General features: G+C 39.4%; 1 protein-coding gene across 2 annotated transcripts in view; it reads left to right on the top strand.

Annotated features, from left to right (window-relative positions):
- The window catches only part of HSD17B11 (hydroxysteroid 17-beta dehydrogenase 11), a 49,466-nt gene extending 34,046 nt beyond the window's left edge, over positions 1-15,420 (top strand). Inside the window, exons 6-7 of one of the 2 annotated variants that reach the window (XM_027544982.1) lie at positions 9,054-9,170; positions 14,696-15,420. In XM_027544982.1, the coding sequence (XP_027400783.1) occupies positions 9,054-9,170; positions 14,696-14,786 (208 nt within the window). In that variant the 3' untranslated portion in view covers positions 14,787-15,420. The remainder of the gene's footprint in view (positions 1-9,053; positions 9,171-14,695) is intronic. The other variant, XM_027544983.1, reaches the window with a different exon arrangement.
- Positions 15,421-15,684: the final 264 nt, after the last annotated feature.

Raw genomic sequence — 15,684 nt, 5'->3', positions numbered from 1 at the left:
GGGTGGAGCTGTGTTCCTGCTATTTACCTTGGGCCAAACTATGCTGCCCAAACTCGCTCCAGCATCACACAACCGCTGCATGCTCCAGCAGAGCTCTAATTAGAGGACAGAAAAATTCTTACTTCAGTTTGTATTTTGAACACTAAATAAAATCTCTAGTTTTCTTAAACCTCATCAACAGTACTTTGCTTAGAGAGATCAAGTAACTTGACTGTAATTGGCAGAACTGAGTTTCAGATTGAAATTTCCTTTTTTTGCAGAGGGACAAGCCTTTGAGAAAAAAGGAAGCAATCCTCCTCTAAGGGACCAGTTCAGAATAATTTGTTTTATATTAATGTTGGAACTTAAATTCTCTTTTAAGGCACATCAAAGATGTAGCTTATTGGTTATTATATTTACATATCTAACACACTGCAAAGAAACTGTTTTACTGTGAGGGTTATAATGTAGCATAATCTGAGGTTTATTGGAATTAAGTGTAACCAGGTGCTCCAAGTAAGTGTTTTGACAGCTAACAGTTATTTTTGCTAAATAAACTTGGTTATTAGGCTTCCTCGGTGGCTCAGTGGTAAGGAATCCACCTGCCAATGTAGGAGACACAGGTTCCATTTCTGATCTGGGGAGACCCACATGCCTCAGAGCAGCTAAACCCAAGCACCACAGCTGTTGAGCCTGTGCTCTAGAGCCCCAGAGCCACAACTACTGAGCCCACAAACCCCAGAGCCCGTGCTCCGCAACAAGAGAAGCCACTGCAATGAGAAGTCCGACCACCACAACTAGAGAGGAGTCCTTGCTCTCTGCAATTAGAGAAAAAAACCCTCGCAACAATGAAGACCCAGCACAGCCAAAAATAAATAAATCAGTTAATTAAAAAATAAATACACTTGGATATCAAGAAATCATCTTATTAAAAGCCTTTATTGAAAGCCTACTAAATACAAGGTACCCTGGTGGCTCAGACGGTAAAGAATCCACCTGCAGTGCGGGAGACCTGTGTCTGATCCCTGGGTTGGGAAGATCCCCTGGAGAAGGGAATGGCTACCCACTCCAGTATTCTTGCCTGGAGAATTCCATGGACAGAGGAGACTGGCGGGCTACAGTCCACAGGGTCACAAAGAGTCAGATACAACTGAGCAGCTTTCACTTTTCCACCTTTCATTGAAAGCCTACGAAATACCAGGTACCCTACTAGGTCTACATACCTGACATAAATTACCTCTGATCTTTGAGACGGGAGAACTTGACTTGGATCCACACCATAGGTTTCCTCCCCCAGCTCTAATCCTTTTAACAATCTGCCCATGTTATGGACAAAGAAACTGAAACTTGGAGAAGTTAAGAGAATTCCCCAAGGTTCCGCAGTCCCAGAATGGCAGACTGGAATTCTTTCCAGGGTCCCTGACTCCAAATGCCGCTCTATTCCTAGCTTTCTTTTTTCAACATAATTTTTCATTGAAGTTTTTCCCCAAGAATCATTATTTTTAAAATGTATATTGTTTCATTGGAAATAGCTTCATTGCTTTTAAAGCATCTACACTTCCTAATTGATTTCCTTTTTCTGGTACATGGAAACATACATACTATTTATATAAGCTACCTTGCTGATAACAATATGCTGCTGTTAGCTTTCTGTGTTGATATATAAAGAGCTAACTTGTGTGCATGTGCTCAGTCATGTCCGACTCTTTGCAACCCCAAGATCTATAGCCCGCTGGACTCCTTTGTTCACCGGATTCTCTAGGCAAGAATATGAGAGTGGGTAGCCATGCCCTACTCCAGGGATCGAAGCCTGGTGTCCTGCATTGCAGGCAGAGTCTTTACCGTCTGAGCCACCAGGGAAGCCCAAAGAGCTACCTTTCTCTTCCTTTTTCTTACCTTACTGTTTCTTTATTTTTATTTTTGGCCACACTGTGTGGCATGTGGGTTCTTTGTCCCCAGACCAGGAATCCTACCCATACCCCCTACAGTGGAAACTCAGGGTCTTAATGGCTGGCCTGCCAGGGAAGTCTCACATTATTCTTTTTAATGTTAGCCTAATGATCCTTGGATGTAATTTTCTCTGTTGAGGGACATTTAGATCTCAAATCTTTCGTTATTGCAATAAATGCATATTTTTGTGTGCATGTATACATATGCATATATACATTATGTGTTTATATATTCACATGTATATATGTAAGTGTGTGTGTATCTTTGCTTGCCTTTCCAACCATCTTATTTTTTTCTTTTCCCTTGTTTTTATTTGTTTCTTAATTTATTTTTAATTGAACGATAATTACAAATTTGTTGGTTTCTGCTGTACATCAACATGGATCAGCCATAGTATACATATGGCCGCTCCCTCTTGAGCCTCCCTCCCACCTCCCATCCCATCCCCCGACTCTAGGTTGTCACGGAGGCCTGGTTTGAGTTCCGTGAGTCACATAACAAATTCCTACTATCTGTCTTACATATGTTAGTGTATATGTTTTCATGCTACTTTCTCTATTCGTCACAGCATCTCCTTCTTACCCCCTCCCCAGTGTCCATGTCTGTTCTCTATGTTTGCATCTCCGTTGCTGCCCTGCAAATAGGCTCATCAGTACCATCTTTCCAGATTCCCTATGTATGTGTTAATATTTGTTATTTGTTCTTCTCTTTCTGACTTACTTCGTTCAGTATAATAGGCCCTAGGTTCATCCACCACGTTAGCACTCATTCAAATGCATTCCTTTTTATGGCTGAGTAATATTCCGTGTGCATCGGTACTACAGCTTCTTTATCCTTTCATCTACTGATGGACATCTAGGATGCCTCCCTGTCCTAGCTGTTGTAAATAATGCTGCAGTGAACATTCAACCATCTTATTATAATTATTTTTTTGAAACAAATTATTGGGTCAAAAAGTAGGAACTTACTTTTGATTGATATATTAGATTACCGTCCTGAAGGATTGTTTTAATTTATCCTCCCACTGGCAGGGTATAAAGTGTCCATTCCTCTCACCTTTGCCAACTTTGAATATTCAGTTCAGTTCAGTTCAGTCACTCAGTCGTGTCCGACTCTTTGCAACCCCACAAACCGCATCACGCCAGGCCTCCCTGTCCATCATCAACTCCCAGAGTTTACCCAAACTCATGTCCATTGCGTCGGTGATGCCATCCAACCACCTCATCCTCTGTCGTCCCCTTCTCCTCCCACCCTCAATCTTTCCCAGCATCAGGGTCTTTTCAAATGAGTCAGCTCTTTGCATCAGGTGGCCAAAGTATTGGAGTTTCAGCTTCAACATCCGTCCTTCCAATGAACACCCAGGACTGATCTCCTTTAGGATGGACTGGTTGGACCTCCTTGCAGTCCAAGGGACTCTCAAGAGTCTTCTCCAAAACAACAGTTCAAAAGCATCAATTCTTCTGCGCTCAGCTTTCTTTATAGTCCAACTCTCACATCCATACATGACTACTGGAAAAACCATACCCCTGACTAGATGGACCTTTGCTGGCAGAGTAAAGTCTCTGATTTTTAATATGCTGTCTAGAAAAGACCCTGATGCTGGGAAAGATTGAGGGCAGGAGGAGAAGGGGACGACAGAAGATGAGATGGTTGGATGGCATCACCAACTCAATGGACATGGGTTTGGGTGGACTCCGGGGGTTGGTGATGGACAGAGAGGCCTGGCGTGCTGCAGTTCATAGGGTCGCAGAGTCAGACACGACTGAGTGACTAAACTGAACTGAACTAGGTTGGTCATAACTTTTCTCCCAAGGAGCAAGCGTCTTTTAATTTCATGGCTGCAGTCACCATCTGCAGTGATTTTGGAGCCCCCCAAAATTAAGTCAGCCACTGTTTCCATTGTTTCCCCATCCATTTGCCATGAAGTAATGGGACCAGCTGCCATGATCTTAGTTTTCTGAATGTTGAGCTTTAAGCCAACTTTTTCACTCTCCTCTTTCACTTTCATCAAGAGGATCTTTAGTTCTTCTTCACTTTCTGCCATAAGGGTGGTGTCATCTGCATATCTGAGGTTATTGATATTTCTCCCAGCAATCTTGATTCCAGCTTGTGCTTCCTCCAACCCAGCATTTCTCATGATGTACTCTGCATAGAAGTTAAATAAGCAGGGTGACAATATACAGCCTTGACATACTCCTTTTCCTATTTGGAACCAGTCTGTTGTTCCATGTCCAGTTCTAATTGTTGCTTCCTGACCTGCATACAGGTTTCTCAAGAGGCAGGTCAGGTGGTCTGGTATTCCCATCTCTTTCAGAATTTTCCACAGTTTATTGTGATCCACACAGTCAAAGACTTTGGCATAGTCAATAAAGCAGAAGTAGATGTTTTTCTGGAACCCTCTTGCTTTTTCAGTGATCCAGCGCTGTTAGTCTTGGCCACTATGATAGGAAAAGACAGCGCTTCTATGTGATTGTATATTTTTGATTATCAGAAAGGCTCACAGTCATCTTTTCATATTTAATAACTCCTATTATCGTCTCTGTTTCACTCTGGTTATACAGATCAGACTGCCTTGTACAAATGCTTAGAAAAATAAGGTTAAGGAAGTTCCCTTAAGTTCCTGGGTTGGTGAGTGATTTTTTTTCATGAAAGACTGTTAGATTTTGTTAAATGCTTTTTCCATGCATATTGAGATGATCATGTGGGCTTATCCTTCATTCTATTAATATGGCATATTACATTAACTTATTGCTATATTTGATTTGATGGTATTTTGTTGAGTATATTTGCATCTGTATTCAGAAGAGATATTGGTAGTAGTTTTCTAGTGATATCTTTCTCTGGCTTTAGTAACAGGGTTATTCTGGCCTCATAGGATGAGTTGAGAAGAGTTCTCTCCTCTTGTCTTTGGAAAGACTTTGAGAAGGACTGGTGTTAATTCTTTAAACTCCAGTAGAGTTCATCATGAAACCCTCTAGTGCTGGTCTTTGCTGGGAGTTTTTTGATTACTTTTGTTAAATCTTTTGTTAAAGATCTTTTATTAACATGCTACTCATGTTTTCTATTCCTTCTTGTGTTAGTTTTGGTGCTTTGTGTGTTCCTGGGAATTTGTACATTTAATCTAGCTTATCTAATCTTGACATATAGTTATTCATCATATTTTCATAGTCCCTTTTATTTCTGTAAGATTAGTAGTAGTGAACTCAGTAATGAACTCAGTTTTATTCTTGATTTCGATGGTTTCTCTTTCTCTTTTTTTCTTGGTTCGAAAAAGGTTTGTCAGTTTTGTTGATCTTTTCAAAGAGCCAGCTTTCGGTTTTATTGACTCTATTGTTATCTGTTCTCTCATTTATGTCTGCTTTAATCTTTATTATTTCCTTTATTTGTTTGCTTTAGAGTAAGTTCTTTTCTCTGGATTCTTCAGTTGGGAAGTTAGGTTATTGATTTGAGATTTTTGTTTTTAATTTTTGGCTGCACCTCATGGCTTGTGAGATAATAGTTCCTTGACCAGCGATAGAACCCAGGCCTCTGGCAGTAGAAGCAGAGTCCCAACCCCTGGATCGCCAGGGAAGTCCTTTCTTGCTGATCGTCTGTGTATTTGTTCAATCCATTGTTGAAAGTAGGATTAATGTCTCCAGCTCTTATTTTCAAACTGTCCATATCTCTCTTCAATTATGTCACTTTTTGCTTCATATATTTGGGGGCATTATTATTAGGTATATGAATACTTTTAAATTAAATGCATTTGCCTTAAATATGTTTTTCTTTTCCATTAGTGATATAAACAATGCCACATAATCTGAATTTATTTGTCAAGAATAATTGGATGCTCTGATACATTGTTTTAAGATGTCTATTCTCCTTTGTGTAATATACATAACAAAATTTATTTTCTCTAAAAATTTAGCTTTTGTGGGTTCCACAGAAAGATTGGGCTTCTCAGGTGGTACTAGTGGTAAAGAACCCGCCTGCCAATGCAGGAGATGTAAGAGATTCAGGTTCAATCCATGGGTTAGGAAGATCCCCTGGAGGAGGGAATGGCAACCCATTCCAGTATTCTTGCCCGGAGAATCCCATGGCCAGAGGAACCTGGCAGGCTACAGTCCATAGGGTTGGAAAGAATCAGACACGACTGAAGTGACTAAGCGCATGCAGAAAAATAATTAGTTTTTCATTGGCTAGTACCATAAAAAAGTTGTTATATAAGAAGGTGAGAAGTAACATTTGTATAATACAACTCTATAAGTATTTATATGTACATTTTCCATTTAACCATCATATTATCTGTGGAGTGCAGAAGACAACTTATATTCCTTTGGTGACACCATGCTGGTAACTTGAAATTGACTATGTTGGGAGTATTCATATCATAGAATCTGAAAATGCTACAAAACTGATAACTCTGTCCCTTGGAGAGTCAGTTGGTACCACTGCATTATGTCCTTTTTTCCAATTAAGTACAAAACCAAACAATTTTGAAGAGTAGAGATGTCATCCCCCAAATTACTCAGCTACCTAAGTGGTGAAATTAGATAACCACTCAGGTAGTTCTTCTACCTGAAAATACTTTCTTCCTAAGTATTCTTAAGATCCCACATGCATTCGTCTTCTCCATCCCAACAGATAGGCCTGAAGTGTTTTTGAATAGTTTCAACAAAATCCATTATCTATATTTATTTAATAGGATTTGCAACTCTTGTTAACATTAGACTATTGAGGAAAAAGTATTTCCATATACTGACATTTTAATGATTTAGGTTTGATTTTGCCAAGAAACTGAATTTTTTCTGGAAGGCTTTTCTTACAGTCTTTTTAATATCATGCTATTAGACAATCTTCAAATTCAGTGAAAATTCTTCCGGCAGAGGCTAAGACCTTAGGTAAAGAGATCAAGTAACGAAGAGGTTCAGTCAGTCCAACATCACTGGATTGGTAGGTTAGCAAGGCCACAGTGTGAATGAATACGTGCAGTCCCGTTTACACAGGTGTTTGTGGGATTTGATGGAGCTTGTGGATACGGAAGCCTGGTTGCAATATGCTTGGATTTCCCTCTGAACACTTTTCAAGGCATAAACATCCTTCAGTTTCTAGAATCCCCCTGCTTGGCACTGTTTACCTGCTAATCCCACAGGCTAAAGGACTGCTTAGTCTTCTTTAAGTTCTCATTGCTTTTCATTGGTGCCTCTATTGAGCCAAAATCCATCACTTTCATTATTACATTTCCTCTGCATTTCATATGTAATATTGTTGCACCAGGGTCCTGGGGTAAACCCAGGATTCTAATAAATGACCTATTCTGAGAATGAACTTCCTGGTGGCTCAGTGGTAAAGAATCCACCTGCCGGTGCAGGAGACGCGAGTTCCATTCCTGGGTTGAGAAGGTCCCCAGAGAAGGAAATGGCAGCCCACTCCAGTACTCTCGCCTGGGAAATCCCAGGGACAGAGGAGCCTGGCAGGCTACAGTCCATGGGGTCACAAGAGTCCGGACACGACTGAGCGACTAAACAACAACACAATGCTGAGAATGAGAGATTATATCACGTGTGATTTAAGTTCTGTTTTCCTTCATGTATCCAGTTATCATGCTCACTTTTTTTTTTTTTTTTGGCTGTGCTGGATCTTTGTCGCTGTGTGAGGGCTTCTCTTGTTGCAGAGCACTGGCCCTAGAGCTCGGCAATCTGCTTGTGGTGTGCTGGCTGGGTTACTCAGAGGCATTTGAGATCTTAACTCCCCTACCAGGGGTCGAACTCATGTCCCCTGCATTGGAAGGTGGATTCTTAACCACTGGACCGTCAGGGAAGTCCCCTCATGTTCACTTTTAAGTACATGCTACACTTTCCAGTTGTCCCAGTCTTACTTTGGTGCGTCTTCTTCTTTCTGAATGAGCTATTCTGTATTTGTTCCTAAAGAATCTCATTCAATTTGTTTAATTTTGTCCCACTTAACCAGTCACACACAGTTAAAATCTGCCCCCCAAAATGTTAGTCACCCAGTTTGATGACATTTGCCAATTTAGTAAGTAAATTTGATTATGCATCTTTTTGTTTCTAAGTCATTAATAAGATGTTAAAAGCTCAGGACCAACTCTGGTGCAACTCCAGCCTAAGTGCCCTTATTTCAACACCCAGATGACCAAGGTCACTTTCTAGGGACTGCATCTACTCAGCAGTACATATGCCAGGATGATTACACAGTAAAGATGTAACGTGAGCTAAGTAACAAAGCTGAAAATTAAAACAAGGCTTAATAAAGATTCCATATGGAGATCAAGGACTTAGAGCTGGGCGTAGTCCTATGTTTTAATTTTTCTGATTCTTCAGAAATGGTTCACTAAACTGTCTTAATAGAATAATACATATTATGGAATCTGACTTCTTTCCTAAGACTTCTAGAAATTTTAAAATGAAATTTATCAGTTCTAATCTAGTGAAATTAATTTGAGTCCTAGTTATTCCTATAGTTCTTATTTGCAAAATAAGGACTCTAGTATCTCCCCTTTGTAGAGTTGTTGGAAAACTTTAGTGAGATGATCTGGGTAGAATGTTTAACATAGTATGCAGTACATAATAAGCACTGTCTTGCTGTTTGCTGAACCCAGGGTAGGCAAGGTGTGAGCTAGGAAGCTGGAAGAAGATGCGAGGAGCCTTAGGAACTACAGACATGCTTTATTTGCTGATGGCTGATGCAGCCGCAAGGGCTGTTCAGGTGGTGCTTATATAGATACACAGAACAACGATGGCATGTGGCCAAGTGAGTACACCATGATGTGTGTGTGCAGTGCTATAAATAATCTCAGCTGTTCCATAGCCATGCAGAGTCATTGTTTACAGGATGTGGGGCGTGAGCAAGAGGATTGGGAGGGGCGGGGGGCGGGGGGCAAGAGAGACTGACCATTGCCATCTTGGCTAATTGCTATTCCCTTATAAGTGCTAAATAAGTGGCTTTATTTTGTTATTATTATTGCTAAAATAGATACCATTTTTGAGCACCTGTGTTGGGCTGGATGCTAACTATAAGTCAGTTATGTAATGGTTTGTATGGTAACTTAACATACTCGTTTAGCACCAAACCAAAGCTGAAGGCTCAGTGAAATGTTTTGGTTCTGAAGACTACTTCTGTTTCAGTTTGGGACCCACCCTGGAACCTGAGGAAGTGGTAAACAAGCTGATAGATGGGATCCTGACTGAACAGAAAATGATCTTTGTTCCATCTTCTCTCAACTTTTTGTCATTGATGGAAAAGTAAGTGACAGTGATGTTTGTCCCCATGATAAATTTTTCTATTACATGTTTTCACTTGGATTTAAAGCCAGGAATTTGATACAGTACGATTACATGGATTAAGTTAATAAAAACAATAGTTAAGCTTAAGGAAGCCATCCATTTTTAAAACCACATTTGTTAATCATTCAAGCAAGATTGGAATGGGCTTCCCTAATAGCTCAGTTGGTAAAGAATCCACCTGCAATGCAGGAGACCCCAGTTCGATTCCTGGGTCAGGAAGATCCACTGAGAAGGGATAGGCTACCCTCTCCCTTATTCTTAGGCTTCCCTTGTGGCTCAGCTGGTAAAGAATCCATTTGTAATGCAGGAGACCTGGGTTCAATCCCTGGGTTGGGAAGATCCCCTGGAGAAGGGAAAGGCTACCCACTACAGTATTCTGGCCTGGAGAATTCCACGGACTGCATAGTCCATGGAGTCACAAAGAGTCGGATCCATGGAGTCACAAAGAGTCAGACACAACTGAGCAACTTTGACCTTCAAGATTGGAATAGCAATTAGTTAATTGCAATAGCAATTAGGCAACTAATTTCTATAAGTTTTTAAAAAATATTTTTTTAAAGAAAGAAGTTTGTATATTTCTGGAAGTCCTATCATAAATGCATGCATATGAAGGAGGGTAATTTTTAAGCGTTATTATATAATGGAATTATGTGACATTGATATTCGAGGAGATCATAGTCAAGTTTTAGACATTCATTTTAAATATACAACAGATAATCACTAAGCTCTTACTTTGTGCAAAATTATACTGAAGCATATTGCTAAGTAATCTTTTATACTGAAGGAATTGCTAAGTTATCTTTTATAATTTTAGAGACCCTTGAGACTTGCTACTTCAGATCTGGCCCATGGACCAGCAGCCTCAGCATCACCTGGGAGTTTGTTTGCAATACAGAATCTCCTGATTCCCCAAATCAGAATTTTCATTTTAGTAAGACCCATAGGTGATCTGTATGCATATTCAAATATGAGAAGCATTTCTTTGGAGCAGTAGCTTTCAACTTTGGTGCCATTAGAATTCACCTGAGACTTTTAAAAAAATGCCAACACCTGACACCTGCTCCCAAGATTCTGATCTAAATGGTCTGTAGTGTGGCCTGGTCTCTGAGAGATACAGCCTTCCAGCAATTCCAATGTACAGCCAAGATGCTGGTTTAAAGAATGTCTCGTAACACATTACCCCGTTACTTTTCTGGAAGGCTATTTGCCAGTGAGGCTGGTTAAGGGGAAACAGAAGAGATGGCTTAGGTCAGAGGGGGAAAAAAGCCTCTTGCCACTTGTCCCTAGAGTCAGGCTTCCGTGACATAGATCACTTGGGAAGTCAGTTTAAAAAATAGATACCTGGATCTTACCTCTAGAGATTTTAATATAAGGTGTTTAAGTTGGGATCCAGACATCTCTTATTTCAACAGGCAGTTGTTGCAGGCATTTGATTCAAAGATCATACACTGAGAGTTACTGACAGAGAGTCAAAAAAAACCCCAAGAGATGAAAAGCACAAGTGGTTTGTGTCAGGCTTTTAAAGCCCCTTCTGCTGGGAACTATGGTTGAAACTACCTTAAAGTTTAGGTAGTAAAGCTTCAGGGTCTTCTTGGTGAATAAATGACTTAAAACCTGTGAAGTGTTTCACATTACACTTGTATTATATAAGTGCTCAGTGATCAGTCCTTTAGAATATAACTCTGAGAGAAGGAATTTTGCCTGGTTTTCATCACTGTATCCTCACACTTTGAAGAGTTAATGGACACGTTTGTTGCTGTTGTTTAACCACTAAGTCATGTCTGACTCTTTTGAGACCCCAGGGACTGTAGCCCTCCAGGCTCCTCTGTCCATGGAATTTCCCAGGCAAAAATACTGGAGTGGGTTGTCGTTTCCTACTCCAAGGATCTTCCCAACCCAGAGATCGATCTCGAGTCTCCTGTGTCTCTGCATTGGCAGACGGATCCTTGACCACTGAGCCACCAGAATTAGCTAGACAGGTTGTCACATAGGAGGCACCAAAATGTCTGTTTGTTGATTAAATAAAGATTACCTAGACCTTTAGCATAGAGATTCACAGTTTGTGTTCTAGAGTTAGATGAAGCTGTGTTTTTACAACTTGCTCGCTGCATGAACATAGATGAGTTATCTAACTTTTTTGAAGCTCAGTTTCTTCATCTGTCATATGGAAACAGCAAAACTTTGCAGGGCTGTGAGGAATAAACAGAATAATGCATTTAAAATATCTAGTATATGATAAAAATACGTATTTATATATTGATGCTATTATCATTGTAATTATCACTACTATTAATATTACCCTGATTTTCCTCTGAAATGTGAATGTTTGGTGCTCAATTTTCAAACCTTATTTTAATTCCATCTAAGCAGATGTCTGTATATAGTTACACTGACTTACATACTCTGTTTAGTTTCTCTCAGGCTCATTGGAATGTGACAAGTTCCTCAGTATGGCTTAAGTGTAGGGTAGGGAGAAAAAAATTAAACCTACTATGTGTCCATCACTGTTTACAGCATTTTATATGTTTTGTAATTTATTCATTTTTAATTGGAGGATAATTGCTTGACAGTACTGTGTTGGTTTCTGCCCTACACCAACATGAGCCAGCGTTTTGTGTTAACACATCGATTCTTTACAAGAACACTGTGGCATAGGTGCTACTTCCTTCATTTACATGGAAGGAATTTAAGCTCTTCTGTTAAAGAACTTTTTCAATACTATGTTCAAAACCAAGTATATTGTCTGCATTTTCTTTTAGCAGTTCTGCTTCTTTGGTATCTTAGTGGAACATTTTAATAGTTTCTAAAAATTAGTTCCTATTCTTACTTCCTTTCCAGTGTCAGGTTTCTTTTTTTAAGAGCCTTTAGCATCTGAACTCTGCATATAAGTTAAATAAGCAGGGTGACAATAACAGCCTTGACGTACTCCTTTTCCTATTTGGAACCAGTCTGCCACAGTTTATTGTGATCCACATAGTCAAAGGCTTTGGCATAGTCAATAAAGCAGAAATAGATGTTTTCCTGGAAGTCTCTTGCTTTTTCCATGATCCAGCAGATGTTGGCAATTTGATCTCTGGTTCCTCTGCCTTTTCTAAAACCAGCTTGAACACCTGGAAGTTCACGGTTCACGTATTGCTGAAGCCTGGCTTGGAGAATTTTGAGCATTACTTTACTAGTGTGTGAGATGAGTGCAATTGTGCAGTAGTTTGAGCATTCTTTGGCATTGCCTTTCTTTGGGATTGGAATGAAAACTGACCTTTTCCAGTCCTGTGGCCACTGCTGAGTTTTCCAAATTTGCTGGCAAATTGAGTGCAGCACTTTCACAGCATCATCTTCCAGGATTTGACATAGCTCAACTGGAATTCCATCACCTCCACTAGCTTTGTTCATAGTGATGCTTTCTAAGGCCCACTTGACTTCACATTCCAGGATGTCTGGCTGTAGGTGAGTGATCACACCGTCGTGATTATCTGAGTCGTGAAGATCTTTTTTGTACAGTTCTTCTGTGTATTCTTGTCATCTCTTCTTAATATCTTCTGCTTCTGTTAGGTACATACCATTTCTGTCCTTTATTGAGCCCATCTTTGCATGAAATGTTCCCTTGGTATCTCTAAGTTTCTTGAAGAGATCTCTAGTCTTTCCCATTATGTTGTTTTCCTCTATTTCTTTGCATTGATCGCTGAGGAAGGCTTTCTTATCTCTCCTTGCTATTCTTTGGAACTCTGTATTCAGATGCTTATATCTTTCCTTTTCTCCTGTGGTTTTTGCTTCTCTTCTTTTCACAGCTATTTGTAAGGCCTCCCCAGACAGCCATTTTGCTTTTTTGCATTTCTTTTCCATGGGGATGGTCTTGATCCCTGTCTCCTGTACAATGTCACGAACCTCTGTCCATAGTTCATCAGACACTCTATCAGATCTAGTCCCTTAAATCTATTTCTCACTTCCACTGTATAATCATAAGGGATTTGATTTGGGTCATACCTGAATGGTCTAGTGGTTTTCCCTACTTTCTTCAATTTAAGTCTAAATTTGGCAATAAGGAGTTCATGATCTGAGCCACAGTCAGCCCCTGATCTTGTTTTTGCTGACTGTATAGAGCTTCTCTATCTTTGGCTGCAAAGAATGTAATCAATCTGCTTTCGGTGTTGACCATCTGGTGATGTCCATGTATAGAGTCTTCTCTTGTGCTGTTGGAAGAGGATGTTTGCTATGACCAGTGGGTTCTCTTGGCAAAACTCTATTAGCCTTTGCCCTGCTTCATTCCGTATTCCAAGGCCAAATTTGCCTGTTACCCCAGGTGTTTCTTGACTTCCTACTTTTGCATTCTGACTCTCTGCGACCCCATGAACTGCAGCACACCAGGCCTCCCTGTCCATCACCAACTCCTGGAGTTCACTCAAACTCATGTCCATCGAGTCGGTGATGCCACCCAGCCATCTCATCCTCTGTCGTCCCCTTCTCCTCCTGACCTCAATCCCTCCCAGCATCAGGGTCTTTTCCAATGAGTCAACTCTTCACACGAGGTGGCCAAAGTACTGGAATTTCAGCTTTAGCATCAGTCCTTCCAAAAAACACCCAGGACTGATCTCCTTTAGAATGGACTGGTTGGATCTCCTTGCAGTCCAAGGGACTCTCAAGAATCTTCTCCAACACCACACTTCAAAAGCATCAATTCCTCGGCGCTCAGCTTTCTTCACAGTCCAACCCTCACATCCATACATGACTACTGGGAAAACCATAGCCTTCACTAGACGTACCTTTTTTGGCAAAGTAATGTCTCTGTTTTTGAATATGCTATTTAGATTGGTCATAACTTTCTTTCCAAGGAGTAAGCATCTTTTAATTTCATGGCTGCAGTCACCATCTGCAGTGATTTGGGTGCCCCAAAAAATAAAGTCTGACACTGTTTCCCCATCTATTTGCCATGAAGTGATGGGACCAGATGCCATGATCTTCGTTTTCTGAATGTTGAGCTTTAAGCCAACTTTGTCACTCTCCTCTTTCACTTTCATCAAGAGGCTTTTTACTTCCTCTTCACTTTCTGCCATAAGGGTGGTGTCATCTGTATATCTGAGGTTATTGATATTTCTCCCCGCAATCTTGATTCCAGCTTGTGCTTCTTCCAGACTGTGTGACTGAACTGAACTGAACTGAGCATCTGAACTATTCAGTTCTATACACCTTGTCTTTTAGGTATTTTAAAAAATATTCAAGTATATTTATTTTGAAGGCTAAATCTTTCAAGTCACTCTTACCGTAAAGAAGCGAAACCTCTTCTCTTTCCCTTTTCAAAAGGAATTGGATTTCTTTGGAAAGAACACATAAAAGTGACTCAGAGTTAATGTTCTTAATCTTACTTAACATGGGCATGATATATGATAAATATAAGTATTCTGTTTTTTTAAATATAAGTATTCTTAAAGATAATTTACAAATGCACTTAATATTAATTTCCTAATTATTTTTATGTATCTTTCTTTTAGGGTCCTTCCTGAGCGTTTCCAGGCAATTTTAAAACGAAAGATTGATATTAGGTTTGATGCAGTTATTGGATATAAAATGAAAGGAAAATAAGTGCTTAAGTTTCTTAAAAACTGATTTACCAGGTTTAGGTTGATTTCATCTAATATTAGTGAGAATTTTAATGTTTTTAAAAGTATCTGCTTTTCCTAATTAACTTTTTGTTTTTCAATATCATCTTTTGAGGTTCTGGCAGGTCCTAATTTCATATAATATACAGAAATATATTAGGAACTGATTTTCTGGGGAAATGGAGAAAAAGAGAAGCATTTTAATAATAATTTCTAAGATTTTGTGACTCATTGAAGGCTTTGCAAGGTATGTAATGTGAATATTTAAGATATATTTTTATTTTTAATTACATTCAACTTTTATATAATTCACATTCCCTTTTCTATTCTACATAAGAAACAGAAATTTCAAGCTTGCTAAATGTAATGAAAGACTGTATCTAGTGGCATTTCATAATGAATTTCATGTGATGTAAGAAATACTGCCCAAACATTTCATCCTACACCTTACTACTCTGTTTTCTGAGAAATACCTCATATTCCCATGTCAGACATTTCAGCACAGGGAAAATGGAGATGAATATGTGTTGCAAGTATAAAAGCATCATTGGGATTTGAGACAAAGAACTGGGAAAATGTACCCATAAGTGGCAGCAATAATAAATTAATTGAACTCAGCTTTTGGTGTTTCTGTCTGTTTATTTTGAGCAGAATACAGCTTAACCTTCAAATGAAAGGAAAATGGATTATGTAATCACAGAATTTTATTTTTTTCTCTTTTTAGTATCTGGAAATTTGTTTAAGGAAAATTGGAGTGGGTTGCCATTTCCTTCTCCACTAACACACACATACTATAGATTCTATTACATATAAAGAAATTTTAACTGAGGTATCATTTCTACAATAAATTTCTCCTTCTTTCTCATCAACTAACTTCTTCG

This window comes from Bos indicus x Bos taurus, chromosome 6 (genome assembly GCF_003369695.1).
Source record: "Bos indicus x Bos taurus breed Angus x Brahman F1 hybrid chromosome 6, Bos_hybrid_MaternalHap_v2.0, whole genome shotgun sequence".
In the NCBI taxonomy this organism is placed as follows: Eukaryota; Metazoa; Chordata; class Mammalia; order Artiodactyla; family Bovidae; genus Bos; species Bos indicus x Bos taurus.
Note: the sequence above shows the minus strand (reverse complement) of the source record. Positions and strands in the feature narration are given on the sequence as shown.